The sequence below is a fragment of the Geotrypetes seraphini genome, chromosome 8 (genome assembly GCF_902459505.1).
Source record: "Geotrypetes seraphini chromosome 8, aGeoSer1.1, whole genome shotgun sequence".
Classification (NCBI taxonomy): domain Eukaryota; kingdom Metazoa; phylum Chordata; class Amphibia; order Gymnophiona; family Dermophiidae; genus Geotrypetes; species Geotrypetes seraphini.
In genome coordinates, this window is record NC_047091.1 from 76,525,456 (window position 1) to 76,542,060 (window position 16,605).

The 16,605-nt window shown below is 43.6% G+C and overlaps 1 protein-coding gene across 4 annotated transcripts in view; it reads left to right on the forward strand.

Annotated features, from left to right (window-relative positions):
- The window catches only part of RTN3 (reticulon 3), a 164,972-nt gene that overhangs the window by 97,513 nt on the left and 50,854 nt on the right, over nucleotides 1–16,605 (forward strand). For all 4 annotated transcript variants that reach the window (XM_033954841.1, XM_033954842.1, XM_033954843.1 and 1 more), the window contains one exon: nucleotides 3,454–3,661. In XM_033954841.1, coding sequence (XP_033810732.1) covers nucleotides 3,454–3,661 — 208 coding nt within the window. The remainder of the gene's footprint in view (nucleotides 1–3,453; nucleotides 3,662–16,605) is intronic.

Genomic DNA, 16,605 nt, shown 5'->3' on the forward strand with positions numbered 1-16,605 from the left:
TTGGCTCAGCCCTGGCCCAACCAAGGACGATTTTGTCTTCCCACCTTGGCCCATGGTGGGTCAGGTCATCCACAGGATTGCGACTCAACTAGAACTCATGATATCCAGGGCTGGCCTCGCCGACTGTGGTATGCAGACCTAGTACATCTTCAGCATGTCAGGAGCCTTAAGCTCTATCTTCATTGTTTATGTCTCAGTCAGGGGCCAGTCCCCATGGAGAATCCAGAGTGCTTTGGTCTTATGGCATGGCTCTTGAGCGCACGGCCCTAGTTTGTAATGACTATTCAGATGTGATTGCCAATCTACTCTGGGCTAAAAAGCAGCCTACTATGGTGGGCTGTGCCAAAGCTTGGAAGGCTTTTCAACAGTGGTGTAAAAGAGACCACTAAAAGCCCCTTATGAACCACTCGGATGCAACCCTTTTGGATCTCATATTCAAGACGGGTGTTCCTGTTAGTGATCATCTCGGCAAGATGTATCTCAAAATTGCAAGCTGTAGAGAACTCTTTCTCAGGATCACGGAGGTAGGTGTAGCTCTCTGTGCTGTGCCTTCCTTCTGAAAGTTGTATCAGATTTTCACCTCAACCAGGGGTTCATCTGCCTGCTTGTCAACCCACAGGCTCTGACAAGCAGGATAGGATATTTCAGAAATTGGATGTGCAAAGAGTTTTACTTAACTACTTAGACCAATGGCTTTGTCTTTCCAACCATCTGTTTATGCTAACCAGCCAGTCCAGGTGTGACAGACCAGTGTCCAAAGCCTCTATATAGTCAGATGGATTCACATGGCCATTTCATTGGCATATGTCGCCTGCAGTAAGTAGTCGCCGGTTTCTCTCAAGGTGCACTCGACTAGGAATGTGGCATCTCGGGCAGTTCCTTCCACAGAGATTTGTAGAGCAGCTACTTGGTCTCTTCATACCTTTACAAGGTTTTACAGAGTGGACTTGGCGACTCACGAGGACACCGCCATTGGGTCCTGGTCTTGCTGGCAGGCTTTTCTAATCCACCCTAGACATCGGCCATTACTTTGGTACGTCACCTAACATAAGGACTCCCGAGTAGATGTAACAGAATGAAAGATTAGGTTCTTACCTGGATAATCTTTTTTTTTTTTTCCTTAGGATTTCATACAGCCCACCCCTGTTTCACCTGCTTTTGGCCTTAGATATTTTTAGATTACAGGCCTGGAGTTGTTCTCTTGTCAGCCAGATGACTAAATGTAAAGAAATCCTGTATAAGTAAGTGAATTGCTCAGCCTCTGGCTCCTTTGATGTTATTGATTGTTGCACACAGCAGGTTGGTTCATTATTGCTGCTGTGTTATAGATAACTATTGATGATTATTCTTCTTTTTATAAGTTGCAGAACAGAATTTTATGATATTTGCGGGAAAGTTCCCCGCATCCCTCCTTTGTATTCTATTCCAGCAGAGATCAATTGCTCTGGAACAAACTGAAGGGGGCACTGCTGATATGGAAGGTGCTGAAAGTTGTAAGTGACATGCTTGCAAAACCTGATTTGTGGGAATGGATTGAATACCCAATGTACAGACTCCTGAGAAGATTAACAAAAAAGATTATCTGGGTAAGAATATAATCATTCATTTTGAGTATTGAGACTGCACGGGGCAAGAGCATAGGAGGATCGCTCTTACCCTAGCTCACCACTGGACCTGCAAGGCTTCAAGTAGTCTCAGGCAGAGGTTTGCTGTGAGTCTAAGTAGGGGATGACAAGAATATAAACAGACCCCCTACACACACATTTTTGGGCCCAAAAAACTAGGTTTATATTTGAGTATATACAAAGAAACTGGTCTCAAAATCAACTTAATTACAACATGTAGAAATCCATTCTTTGTACAAGGACTACAGATGAATAGGGGCTTGCTTCAGATGATGCCTCCCACAGTATTGTAGAACATGTGGTTCATAGCCCATCTGTTGAAAGCCCTTTCATAGTTCCAGATCAGGTACTTCATACAATTTGTAGACTATATTTTTTGCTGATGGTTGCTTTTAATTGTCAGTAAACTCTAGGTCCTAAGGATATTTACTCCTTAGGTTAGACTTCATCACAAACTTGAGATTGGAATTAAACTGCTTTGTCTTCATACCTGGCCTTAAAACTTGGCTGTATACTCAAAACTTTTGGTTCCATTTATAGAGGCAATGCCTCCTGTGATTATCTGCTGCAGTTTTTGTAGCTGTCGGTGTCTCTCTCCTTCTTTGTCTTTTAACTCTGTCTGCAGTTTTCTTCATTTGTTTATGCAGTCATTGTTTTTCAGTGTATGTAACCCTGTTCTTTTGGGCAGTATAGCAAAACTGTAATAAGTTATAGTGGCTCAATGTATCCAGTGTTCTTGCCTGAGATGGTGTTTTGACTTGTACCATTATTGTCCTTTACAAGTCTCACACAATGACAGGAAATAGCAAATTATCAAACACAAACATTTTTTTCTAGATTCTGTCCATAAGTCTTAAATTCCTTGGATTGCAAAAGGGGTTGTCTGCATGGAGTGGACTCAATACCCACAACATGTCAGTTCTGATTTTTTATTTTTTTTTTAATAGTGGACATGAATAGTGACAATGTATTATTCAACTAAAAATATTACCTCTTATGAGCAAGCATTTCTTACCTTTGAAAGGTGCATTTAGGCCACTAAGGATACTTGTAGATCTGTAGCATGGTGTTCATCCCAGACATCAACATCCCATTAATAGTGTAGTGTAGACCTCCAGTTTGAATAGTACATCTGACCCCTTCATTCTTGTGGCTAGAAGCCAATTCTGTTTCTTGAAGGGCCAGGTCTGTATTTTTGGGTAGTTATTTCAGTATGCAACACATATTCTTTGCCTAATCTTTTGACACTCCTTACTTAGAGTTGACATGTGGCTGGGTCTTTGGAGAAGGTCATATTGCTTAGAATGTGTTCTGAAAGCAACAGTCCACATTTATCCATCTGTCTTTGGTTTGCATTCTTCCCCCACCCCACCAAAACTAAGTGGTGATGTTGGAGGTACTACAACAGAGGAACTACCATTGTAAGATCAGTGAAAGGATAAGGCTCCATTTACTAGAAAGTTCTGGAAGTTTTTATTTTGATGCTAAGAATGTCATATTACCCACTGGTATCACTAATGAACACAGATAAGTAGCTCATGCTTTGTCTGAAGACTAATAATTTGTGGTTTATCCCTGTCGCTATTGTTCTGCCTTTCCTGCAGTCTGTGTTGCCTCTTCTGCAAATAATTACAGCCCTTAAAAGAATAACACCATAGCTGTTGAGTAGTTTTTTGAGTAATTTTTCATAAAACTTCTGATGTACCCTGCTAAATTGAAGAAGGCTACCAAAAAAGCTGGTGAACTAATGCTACTTCCTGGTGGGTGCTGGATGGGAAAGAAAGAGATGTATATAATGTAACTTTCTCCTGTTCTTTTCCCCTGGCAGTGCGAGACCTGATCTTCTGGCGGGATGTTAAGAAGACTGGGGCAGTTTTTGGCACTAGCCTGATTGTGCTGCTCTCTCTGGCAGCTTTCAGTGTCATCAGTGTGATTGCTTACCTCATTCTGGCAGTGCTTTCCGTTACCATCGTTTTCCGAATCTACAGGTCTGTTGTCCAGGCTGTACAGAAATCTGAAGAAGGACATCCTTTCAAGTAGGTGGCTTTCCTTCATTTGAGGGTTAGGAGACACAAGTGGAGTATGCTCTAACTAGACAGCTTGAAAAATGTTAAACATGCTTTTTTTGCTGGTATTAAGATAGTTTGACCTGCTATGTTATTTACACTGGTGGACCTTCTCCGATCTTCCCTGAAGGGATTTTGGGTCTTTCTGGAGCGAGCTATTTTGCTGGGGAAAAAAGCCATTTTACATTGTTGGTTTAAACAAGATTCCCTTACATTCTCACACTGGCGCACATTGATGATACAGCAGGCATCAATGGAATGTCTTTCTTTGCCATCTCCAACAAGGACATGTATTTTGTTCTATTTGGTAGCCTTTCTGGTTGACTTTGATTCATCAAGCTCGTAGCCATTTGTTGAACCCATGATTTATTTCCATTACACTGGACTGCAGAAAATGATCTGCTTGTTGGTACAGTTGGGGAGGGAGGGTAGTGGATGGGGACTGATGGGTAGATGGGTGGGGAAGGTAAGTCATGTAGATGGTAATTTCCCCTGTTTAGTTTTCCATTGTTTTGTGCTTTTGTCTTATATGTTTTAGAAAAATTTTCAAAAAACATAATTTACAAAAACATTATTTATGGAAGCATTCACTAACTGAATAATTATGCTGTAAGAGGAACCTTATTAATGCACTGTTTGATTATGTATTTGTCATATCATATCTATGATTGTATTTTGTAAACCGCTTAGGTTTAAGCGGGTGAGAAATTCTTAAAATAAATAAATGATGGAAGGACGTTGCAGATGGTAAGAGTGATCAGCAGATAAGACTTTCGTTGCGACATCAAAGGCAGAAAAGACACAAATGTCATTTAACTGTAGTTCATTTAAATTCAAAAGCAGCTTCTGCAGTTTTTTTTTAATCAATGAATTCCATTGCCAGTTCTCTAAGAGGTTAAGTTTTTACATATTTATACTAGTCTCAAGTTTTTAGAGAATGACATGAGGACAGTTTGCCCCATTCCTGTGTCATTCTCCACTCTGAGTGCCCTTTTACTCTTTATTCTCACTGATTCCTTCAGGGCTTTCTGCTTCTGATATACCTGAAATAGTATTACTGTGAGTTTTGCCTCTACAGCAAGTTTCTCCAATTTTTGTAGCTTTTTTTTTAATCAGTGCTTTATCCCAAGACATTAAGGCAGCATATTCTCACGTGTGAGTGACGTCATCCATGATGTCTATACGGACAATGTTAAAGGGTACTGTCACTTTAAAAAAATTTTGGAAAGGCTTGAGACTGCCCGTACAACACATGCACTGGTCTTTTCCACCTGACGTTGACTGGCGGGACCATCAGTTCTTAGTTTTCCATGGAACTAAGAGGTTGTTTTTCTTGGAGGCTCTCCAAGTGTGCCAAATTTTTCTCTTTTTGCCTTCCTGTATATATTTTTCTTCATTATTTTACCTTTTCCTTTGTTTTTTGGGTTAAACATTTTATTTTTAACAAATTTTTTATTATCTCAGGACAAGCAGGCATGATATTCTCACATGTGGGTGACGTCATCTACGGAGCCCCGATGCGGACAGCTTTTCAAGCAAACTTGATTGAAGATTTAAGTTTGCTCTGCTGCATCACGCATGCGTGCCTTCCTGCTCCACTAGAGGGCACATCCCCTCCTCGTGGTCTCCAGTTCGTTTTTTCCGCGGAGCCTAGAAGTCGTGTATTTTTAAGCTCTGCCCCAAATGCCTTCTAGCACCGCATTTTTTTCTTATTTTTATGTTTAAAGTCACTGTGCGCCTCTTTTTGTCCTTTTCTCCTGCTCATCTTCGTTTTGAGGCAACCCGGAGGCTTCCGGGTTGTCGTGGGCCGCGGCCGGTTTCATTTTCTATGTCCCGGCCTTTGACCGGTTTCAAAAAGTGCACCCGGTGCGAGCGGCTTCTCTCCATCACAGACCTGCATCGCCTGTGCATTCTCTGCCTGGGGGCCGATCATCCAACCGATTCCTGCCCCCAGTGCGCTACTTTCCAGAACCGGGCCCTCCGTCGAAGGAAAGCCTGCATGGCGGATCTTTTCATCGCCGACCAGCCCTCTACCTCGGCCTCGAGGTCGGCCCCGACCTTGACCACAGCCTCGGGTACCTCGGCACCACCTCGAGAATCGACCCCGAAGTCCTCAGGTATGCAGAAGTCCTCGGCTCCGGGTAAGTCCCCTATTCCTTCCTCAGGTTCCGCACCAGCGAAGAAGCCAGCCTCGGGGACGCCGGCGGCGCATGGTGGAAGTTCCATGCCTACGGCGAAGTCCTCCAAGTCCTCTGGACGTGCCTCCACCACCCAGGAATACTCAAAATCGAGGTCACCCTCGGTGGAGTGTACCGTGGCATCGGACATGCCATCGATGCTGTCCGTGCCCGTTTTTCAGGACATGCTCCGGGCAATGATCTCGTCGGAGCTGTCCGCTGCGCTGGCCCATCTGCAACCGGCTCCGACCTCGACCTCGCGTGCGCCGGACCAGCCTGAGCCTCGCGTCGAGCTCCCTCGGGGCAAGGTGCGCCAACCTCGCCGCATCTCATCCTCTTCGGATTCCTCGCCGAGGTGATCGGGACGCTCTCCCCCCACGGACCGCCACGGGGCAAAGCGTAGGTCTAAACAGATCGAACCACCGGACTTCTAAGAAGGCCCGAGGTTCTCCTACTCTCCGAGGCCGCTCCCCGACGTCCCGTGCAGGACCGCTGAAGGTAGCCGAGTTATCACTCTCCAACCCTCGGATTCTTCTGACTCCTCCTCGGTCTAGGGCTCCGATCTGAGGTTCCAGGCTTTTGCCGAGGGAGTCCGGGTCCAGGTCTCCGACTCGACATCGGTCGGTGCCCCGTACCCCGGTGTCGTCCCCGAGGGGCTCCTCGAGGCGACGCAGGTCCTCGACCCCGGAACACTTTCGCAGTGTCTCCCCGGTCTCGGAGCGCGGGTCGGAGCGTGAGCCTCGTTACTCGAGGGAAGCTTCCCCATCCTTTTCAGCCCGGCGGAGGTCTCGCTCACCGTCCCCTCACGGGGCTCCAGGAGCATCCTGCCCCTCCTTCACTCGATTTGTCCAGGACATGGGTCATGCTCTGGACTTAGACCTTCAGTCCGACTCGAGGTATTCTAAGGAGTACCTGGCGGAACTGGATATGCCCTCTCCGCCTAGAGAATCCCTTCGCCTGCCGCTGAACCCGGTGCTCCGGCAGGCATTTATCAGGAATCTGGAGACTCCCTATATGGTGACGGCTGTCCCCTCCAAAATGGAGTCAAAATACCATACAGTGCCCTGCCCGGGGTTTGAGCACCCACAGATCTCCCACCAATCGCTGTTGGTGGAATCTTCCTTAAAAAAGGCTCACCCCTCCCGAGTCTCAGCTGCTGTCCCCCCAGGTAGGGCCTTTGGGCTCCTTTCAGCCTGTCTTCAGGCCGGGAGCATTGAACCTGTTGCCGAGTAACTTTTACTTGACCTCCCTGGACCATTGGTGGTGTTCCCCTCGATCAACCTCCAAGAGAGTGCAGAAAGCCTTACTTCAACAGGAACTCTCAGCCCTTCTCCAACTCAATGCCATAGAACCTGCACAGGTCACACTGTTAGTCTCTATGGAAAATCAGAGGGAGAAGGGTGTCTAAAATCTGTGTTTTTAGGTTTCTGTCTCTTCCCTTAGACCAGTGGTTTCCAGCCCTGTCCTGGGGTACCACCAGGCAGTCAGGTTTTCAGGATAGCCCTAATGAATATGTATGGAGCAGATTTGCATTCCTGGCACCTCCATTATATGCAGATCTCTCGTATGCATATTCATTAGGGCTATTCTGAAAACCCGATTGGCCTGGTGTTCCTCCAGGACAGGGTTGGGAACCACTGCCTTAGACTTCCCCACCTCTAAAATCGCAGGGTTTTTTTGTTTGTTTGTTTTTTGTTTTTAAATTACACAGGTCAACACATCATTTTCATCAGAGTTAATGTTGGGCTGGTTTTGTAGTATTTTTCATGCTGATTTCAAATCTGTGTTTTTCACTAGCACGTCACATTTTTATGATGAAGCTCATTATATATTACTAGCTTTATAGCCCGTTACATTAATGGGTGCTAGAATATATATGTGTGTCTGTCTTTATTTCTTTCTCTCTCTGTCTCCTTAGCCACTTTTTCCTGTCCATTCTCCCTTCTTTTTACCTCCCCTTCACTGCTCCTTATCCAGCAGCAGCCCTTCTCCCTTTGTTTTACCTCCCCCCTGTCCATCAGCACCTCTTCCTGCTCCCCCTATCCAACAATAGGCATCCCTTCCTTTTTCCCCCCCTGTCCATCATCACCTCTTCCTGCTCCCTCTGTCCAGCAGTAGGCCTCCCTTCATTCCCCCCCGTCCATCAGCATCTCTTCCTGCTCCCCCTGTCCAGCAGTAGGCCTCCCTTCATTTTTCCCCCTGTCCATCAGCACCTCTTCCTGCTCCCCCTGTCCAGCATTAGGCCTCCCTTCATTTTTCCCCCCTGTCCACCACCACCCCTTCACTGCTCCCCTTATCCAGCAGCAGCCCTTCTCCCTTTGTTTTACCTCCCCCCCTGTCCAGCAGTAGGCCTCCCTTCATTTCCCCCCCTGTCCATCAGCACCTCTTCCTGCTCCCCCTGTCCAACAATAGGCCTCCCTTTTTTCCCCCCCTGTCCATCATCACCTCTTCCTGCTCCCCCTGTCCACAGGAGTTAGTACAGGGCCGGTCTCTGCCATTCTCCCCAGAGTTTTTTATTTACTCGGATAGAGTCCTTGCCGCCCCCCTTCCTTTCCCGCATACCCGATTACAAACTCGGCGATTCAGGCAGCCTGTGCAGCAGTCTTCACACGCTGCTTCGGGTTCTTCTACTGCCCTGATTTACTCTGGCACGTCCCTGATGACATCATCAGAGACACGGCAGAGAAAATCAGGGCAGTAGAAGGGCCTGAAGCAGCGTGTGAAGACTGCTGCACATGCTGGTTAAATCGCCGGGTAGGTAGTCTGGTCAGCGGCAAGGGAAGGGGGGTGAGCGGCAAAGGACTCCTCTGGTCTGTTGCGGAGGGCGGCCCGGCTCCATTTCTCGATTCGTTCTGAAGAGGGGTGGGGGCAAATGTGCTGTGTTGGGGGGAAGGTTAGGCAGACGCGGGGACCGGGTTGCGCGCTTTCACGCTCAGTAGATTTTGCAGCTTCTGTGGTGCCTGAGCTGCAGGAGAGGGAGCAGGTTGTGCGTGGCGGGGGAGGCCCCGACTGCCCCAGCTGCAGCTTCTTCGTCGTCGGTGATGTTGGAGAGGGATTGGACTGGTGAGGAGCTTTGGGGGCTGCTGCTGTTCTTCGCTTTTCCTGAGTGAGCCAGTTGCCATGTGTGACGTAAAAAGCGTGCATGCGCACTCGTGCTCGCCACTTCCCGACAGAAAAGGGATCAGGGAACACGCGGAGCAAGTGCGCATGCATGGCTAGCAAATTATTATTATAGATAAATGTTAATTGGACGCTATATCATGCGTTTATAGGATAAACGTATAAGGAAGATTAACAACAGTTGTCTTTTTCTTTTTTTATGCTATAGACATTATTTACGGTGATTAATATCAGTCTTTATCATGCCAAGACATTGTAGTAATCATCCAGATAGTTTATGTTATGTCTGTGGTTTATTCATGACAAAAGCACAACATCGCCCAATTACCATAGATCTGAAGAAGGTATACAGATAGTACTTTGGCTGTCCACTGAGTGACCAGGATAAGTCTTGGGCTCCACATATCTGTGCTAGTTGTTCCAATGGACTTTGTTACTGGCTCAATCAAAGAAAAGCAGCGATGTCATTTGCAATCCCAATGATATGGAGGGAACTGTGAGACCATATTAAAGATTGCTATTTTTGCCTTGTGAATACAAGTGGATTCTCAGCTAAAACTAAGCACAAAATTATATATCCTACTCTATACTGCTATTAGGCCTCTTCCTCATGATGACTCACTGGCTGTCCCTGTACCTCCACAAGATGGACTTGCTTCTATGGAACATGAGGAATGTAATGATGATGCAGCAGCTGGTCACAATCCAGAATTATCTGATCCTGATTATATGAATGATGAAGATTCAGAACCAGAGATCTTTACACAAGCTGAGTTCAATGATCTTATTCATGATCTAAATCTTTCAAAAGAAAAAGCAGAACTTCTTGTTTCAAGGCTTAAGCAAAAGCCCTTGCTTGCAAAAGATGCTAATATAACTCATTACAGAAAAAGGAATCATAACTTAACAATATTCTTCATTGTAAATGGCTCATTGTGCTTTTGTCATGTCATCAACAGGCTCTTCAACAGTTTGTCACTAATGCATTGTCCAGATGAATGTCCAGATGCGGTTATATTGGTTACTTTGGACATAAATGCATTATATACTAACATTCCTCAACAACAAGCTAAAACCTTGTTAGATCATCTTATAGACTCTTATGAGTTTGTCTCAAGAACATAAAGACATGCTAAAAAAAATTTGCCAAGCTGGTTATTCAGTGTAATTATTTTATTTTTTCTGACCAGTACTATTTACAGGTAAAAGGTGTGGCAATGGGTGCCACGGTAGCGCTATCTGTTGCCTGTTTATATATGGCGCGATTTGAACAACTATTTGTGTACACCAGTCAGTATTGGAATAATGTTATAGCATGGAAAAGGTTTATAGATGACGTGTTATTAATTTGGTCAGCTGATGAAGAATCATTAAATAGGTTTCTTGAATATCTTAATATTTGTGATTCAAATATTACATTTCAATCTGGAATATCTGGTACAGCTGTCCAGTTTCTTGATATTCAAATTACTCAATCTTGTAATAAATTCACAACCTCAATTTTTAGAAAGCCGACTGACCGGAACACTGTCCTTCATTATGATAGTTACCATCCCAAATCTTTGAGGGACAGTGTTCTGGTTGGACAGTTTTTACGAGTGAAGCGGTTGTGCAGTAAATCAACAGAATTTCTATCTCAGGCACAGAATATGATGGATCGGTTTGAACAGAGAGGGTATCCTCAAAAAGTTATCAAACGGTCTTATAAAAGAGCAAAATATTCAGATAGAAAGTGGTTAATGTTAAAGAAAATGAAGGAAAATGATGATAGCAGATTAGCCTGTATTCTCCCTTATTCTGCGCAAGCGAGTCAATTGAGGCAGATAATACGGCAGCATTGGCACATTCTTGGTCTCCATGCTGAGCTTCATGAGATTCCGTGATTTGCTTATACTCTGGGACGAAACCTGAGTTGTTATTTAAGCGTAATAGTAGTAAAGAATCATATTGAGGATTTCATGGGAGGTGTAAAGGTTGTGTTTGCTGCCGGTTTTCTTTGGAAACTGATCACATTAATATCCCTGACAGTGACAAGATATTTTATTTACGAGATAGAACGGATTGCAATACCCACCAAGTCATATACGGTATTACATGTCCTTGTGGATTATGGTACCTTGGTCAGACAAGGAGAAAGATCAAACAACATATAGCCCAACACGTGAGTAATTTATGGTTGGAAAAATTGGGCCTCCCACTGGTAGTCCATTGGATGCAACAAAAACATATGGTGAGTGATTTAAAATTTATAGTATTAATTACAGTTCATTTGGCTCATGGTGGTAATGTTTCAGACATTTTACTAAGGAAAGAACAAAAGCTGATTTATTCCTGGGGTAATGTAGAACCCTACGGTTTAAATAAAGAAGTAGAATGGCATTTGTTATAATTGGTGACAGCTGTAATCAACGATTAAAACAGGGAAGAGGCTGAGTGATCTTATGTTTTCAGTTCCTGTTTAGCCTTTGCAGAGAGAGGTCCTGGTTTGGAATTTTCTCAATGGTGTGAGGCTCATATGCAATGTTTGATGAATGACAAGGTATGAACGTTATATGGATATAATGATGATTTTGATATATAATTATGAATGAGATAATGTTGTTTTTTTGAATAAGGATAATGAAGAATATATATCATGTATTATAGAATATATTATAAAACTGACGCCCTGACGCCGCCCATGGGCAAAAAACAGACTTGTGTTGGGCATATTTGTTCAGTTCGTGAAGAAGAATGGAGCATGAAGAAAGAGTTTATTGGAAAAACAAATCTATGAAGTGAGAAGTTTGCACAGTATTGAAGACTTTTTAGAAAAATATATGGACAGTGATGCATTTTTGATATGAACTTTTAATGGATTAGTTGGGTAGGTTGTTAAGGGTTCAGATATATTTATACGATATGATACACTTGTGGTTTATATGAAATTTTTTTAAAAATATAATGCAATAAAAATTGTGAATGGATGATTTGTGTAAATTTATAGAATTATAATATCTGTGATAGATATATAGCTCTTTTTGTTTATGAAATTGTTTTAATATATGAGAGCTATTGAATTGATATTTATAAATCCCGTTGTTGTTTAGAGGTAATGAATATGCATGAGAGAGATTTGCATATAATGGAAGTGACAGGTATGCAAATCTCTCATGCATATTCATTAGGGATATCTTAAAAACCTGACTGGCTGGAGGTCCCTAGGACAGGGTTGAGAACCACTGCTCTAGAGGCTCTGGGTGGTCTAATACTCGCGGTTCCAGTCACTTTTGGCAGGTCTCACGAGGAGCCTCCTCTCAAAAATCCTTCTAGGAATCCAGACAGAGATTCTCAGGTCCCAGGCGAAACCAAGCCTCTGGTTCTCATTCCGCTAAAACCTCCAAGAAAGCACAATGACACCAGTTCAAGAGTGGTTCCCCTAAAGATAGGTGGCTGGCTCTTGGACTATATTGAGGCCTGGGTGCAGATATCATCAGTTCGTTGGAGATCATTCAGAGTGGTTACAAGCTCAAATTCGCTCAGCCCTTGATGGAAAGGTTTGTGGATTCCCAGCAGGGTGACCAGAGAAAGCAAGCAAGATTACATCTATAGTTCAGAGGCTGTTAGATATTTGGGCCACAGAGTCTTTGCCATCCAAAGATTTGGGCTAGGGTGGATACTCCATGTACTTTGTCATACCCAAGAAAGGCTCAGATGATTGGAGACCTATCGTGGATTTTAGTCACATCAATGCAGCACTGAAAGTTCCGTGCTTTCGCATGGAGACAGTTCAATCAGTCAAAGCAATGATAGCGCTGGTGAAATTTTTGGCCCCTCTGGATTTGTCAGAGGCCTACCTACCTGCACGTTCCTATAAATCAAGACCACCGAAAGTTCCTGAGGTTTTCATGTCCTGGAAAACTATTACCAGTTCTCAACCCTTCCCTTTGGGCTGGTGATAGTACCTCGCACATCCTCCAAGGTGACAGTGGAGGTAGCTGCCCATCTGCCAAGATGGGCTTGCAGGTTCATCCATACCTGGACGACTGGCTGATCAGAGTTCCGTAATTCCCAGAAAGAGACCAAGCGGTGACTTATGTGATCCAAACCCTGCAGAGCTTGGGTTAAGTGAATTTCCGAAAGAGCCTCGGTTAGACAGTGAATTTTCGAAAGAGCCAACTGGTTTTGTCCCAATCCCTGGAATACTTGGGGGTCATCTTCATTTTTTTTTTTTTTTTTTTTTAATCTTTATTTTCATTTTATAGTATTGACATATTAGTCAAAACAAGAAAATAATACAATTCAGTTCAAAAATAAAAATGAGACAATAGGTAATAATAAACATTACAATTGAAATACAAAAATCAAAACAAAATTTTCTTTCTCATACGGCATAACATTAAACCCAAAATAATTTTTTACTGGTTTGTATCATTAGACCTCAATCCATGGGGGAGAAAGCTTTAAAATTGCTTTAATCTTAATCAAATAATACAAGGAAAATGAAGATGGTAGCGGGGAAGAACATAACCAAAAACCTTATACTTGAGCAGGTTGGGACTGAAGTTCTCTCAAGAATTTTAAATTTGCTCTTTAGCAGAAATAAATTTTGTCAATTGCTGAGGATCAAAGAAAATAAATCTATTCCCTTGATAGGTCATTACACATTTACAGGGGAATCTGAGTACGAACGTCGCACCTAACTGCAGAACCCTTGGTCTCAAAATAAGAAATTGTTTTCTTCTCTTTTGGGTCATTCGTGACACGTCTGGATACATTCTCACTATTTTAGTCATAAATAGAACATCTTTAAACTTAAAAAACAATTTAAGCATCCATTCCCTGTCAGCATCTATAGCAAATTGTACAAGTAGCGTAGCAGTTGCCGGTATCTCTTTACCTGACCTCTCCAGGAAATTTGTCAAATCCAAACTATCAGCAGTCAAATTCTGCTGGTTTGGTTTTTGAACAGATGCTCTGGTTGGTAAATAATATATTTTAGTGAGAGGCGGATAGGAGGTTTCGGAAACTTTCAAAACTTCTTTCAAATATTTTTTAAATGTATCCTGCGCAGAAATAAGTGGTAATTTTGGAAAATTAATAATCCGAAGATTACTTCTTCTAGTCATATTTTCCAACATTTCCACCTTAAAATTAAGGTTTCCACTATCTTTTACCCAGACCGAAGTCTGGGACTCCACTGTTTTTATTCTAGTTTCATGTCCATCCACTTTATTTTCAACACTGGATATCCTATTTTTCATTTCCAAATTTTCAGACACAACAGAGATGTAACGTGTAGTAAGTTGCTGCATTTGAGTTCCCAAAGAGATTTGCAAACTAGATATTGCTTCCCAAATTGTCTCCATATTGAAAACCTTGGGTCTCTGCATTGGTATCAGTTCAGCACCCAGAACCTCTGATGAAAAAGTACCTGAAACTTCAGCAGGCGATGAAGTAAGTGTCAGGAAATCCTGAGGTAGTTTCTGTCCCAGCTCCTCCGAATGCACAGATAATAGTTTTGGCTTCACCCCTCCTCCTACTGCGCCGATTCCCGAACTCAGCATGTCTGGAGAGCAAACACCCTGGGGCATTTCCTTCACCGTCGACTGGCCAAACGCCCCCGAACAACTCGGAGGACTTTGCTCTTCCGTCGATTGGTCAAACGCCCCCGGGCGACTCGGAGGACTCCGCTCTTCCGGAGTCAAAGATGTTGCCTCGAGGGAGAGCTGCAACGCTTCAGCCAGCGTATCTCTCCCAGCCGAGAAAGCCTCCGGCTGTGTTGGCGTCCCTCGCTGAAGGAAGGCGTCCATCGGGCCCGTTGCTGCTGGTAAGGATTTGTCAGGGAAAATCCGAAGCTTAGATTTTCGTTTCACCATTTCACCATTCAGAAGAGACAGCAGTCAGGGAACATCCGTGGCGTCTAGCTCCAAACACCCGCAGCCATCTTCCTTAGACCACTCCCCCTTGGGGGTCATCTTCAATATGGCAGATGATCATGTCTGTCTACCAGAGGCACACAGACAGAAGCTTTACACTCAGAAAACAAGCTTGCTGGCCAAACTAGCTTTGTCCACATGGCACTACCTCCAAGTGCCAGGCTCCATGGTGGCCACAATAGCTATGGTTCCCTGGGCGAAGGCTCACATGCAAACACTCGAATGCATTGATATCTTGGTGGTCGCCTCAATCATATTCTTTACAGATGCCCCTGCCATGGACTCCAGAAGTCCAGGCCATTATGGACTGGTGGCTCCATCCACAGGTATTGTCAAAGATCATGCCCCTCCAAATTGCCTCCTGGGTAATTGTGACTAGGGATGCCAGCCTGTTTGGCTGGGGGCTCACTACAACCATCGCCCAATCCTGGGGCATTGGTCAGCCTCCTAAAGGAAGCGGTCAATAAGCAGATTAGAACTTCAAGCCATTCAAGTGGTGTTGCAGAGACTGCAGAAGAGTCTGGCAGGACAAGCAGTCAGTCGTCTCAGATAGTGCTACAGTGTTAGTGTATGTCAATTGCCAGGGAGGCACCATGAGTGCACAGATTGAGTCTGGAAGCTCGCTTACTGTTCAAGTGAGCAGAGCTTCATCTTCAGGCTATCTCAGTGGCACATGTAGCAGGAGTGGACAATGACCAAGCACATTTCCTTAGCAGACACATTGGATCCGGGGGAGTGGATGCTGTCTGCAGCAGCCTTCCAAACCATTGTTCATCGCTGGGGTCACCCAACATTCAGTTTCACTGCAACAGCAACAAATAAGGCGGCAAACAGATTCTTCAGTTGAAAATCCAAGTCTGGAATGGTGGGTCTGAATACTCTGGTCCAGCTGTGGCCGGAGCGAGCTCTTGTACCCGTTTCCTCCATGAGTTTCAAGTTTATTAATATGTTTGATGAATCACTTATTAGAATTACTAAGCGATGAACAAAATTAAAAATAGAGTATAATACAAAGAAACTAACATTGACAATATTCTTTCTTAAAATACAAACATGAGTCGGGAGGGAAAGTGAAAAAGTTACAATTTTCATTTTGGTAGAAAAAAGGGAAAAAACAAGAGGGTGGGGGTGGTTAAACTATAGCACATTTTGAAATCTTTCTTAAAAAGTTTAAATATTAAAAGCATCTTTGATAAGATTTTAAAGATTTTTTGAACAATGTGAGATTTTTCGTTTCTAATATATTATGGCAGAGAGTTCCACCATTGAGGGCCCATCACAGAGAACATGTCCAATCTTCTTATTCCTATAATTTTCAAAGGAGATTTTGGCTAGATGAACGAAGTGGGCGTTGAGTACTGTGTGGTATTAACAATCTTGATATAAATTGGGGTTCGTTGAATGCTAGAGTTTTAAATATAAGCAACATTATTTTAAAAATGATCCGATGGCCAATTGGAAGGCTATGGGCATCTATCAACAACGGTGAGACATGGTCATATTTCCTAGCATTGTATATTAATTTGATTGCAGTGTTTTGTATTAACTGAAGTCTCCTTTTTTCTTTTTGAGAAATATTGAGGAGAAGTGCATTGCAATAGTCAAGTTTTGCTATAATTAGAGAATGAATGGATCCATCACAGGATTGCAAGCCATTGGGAAACAGTCATTCTTGTGGCTCCAGATAGGCCATACAGAC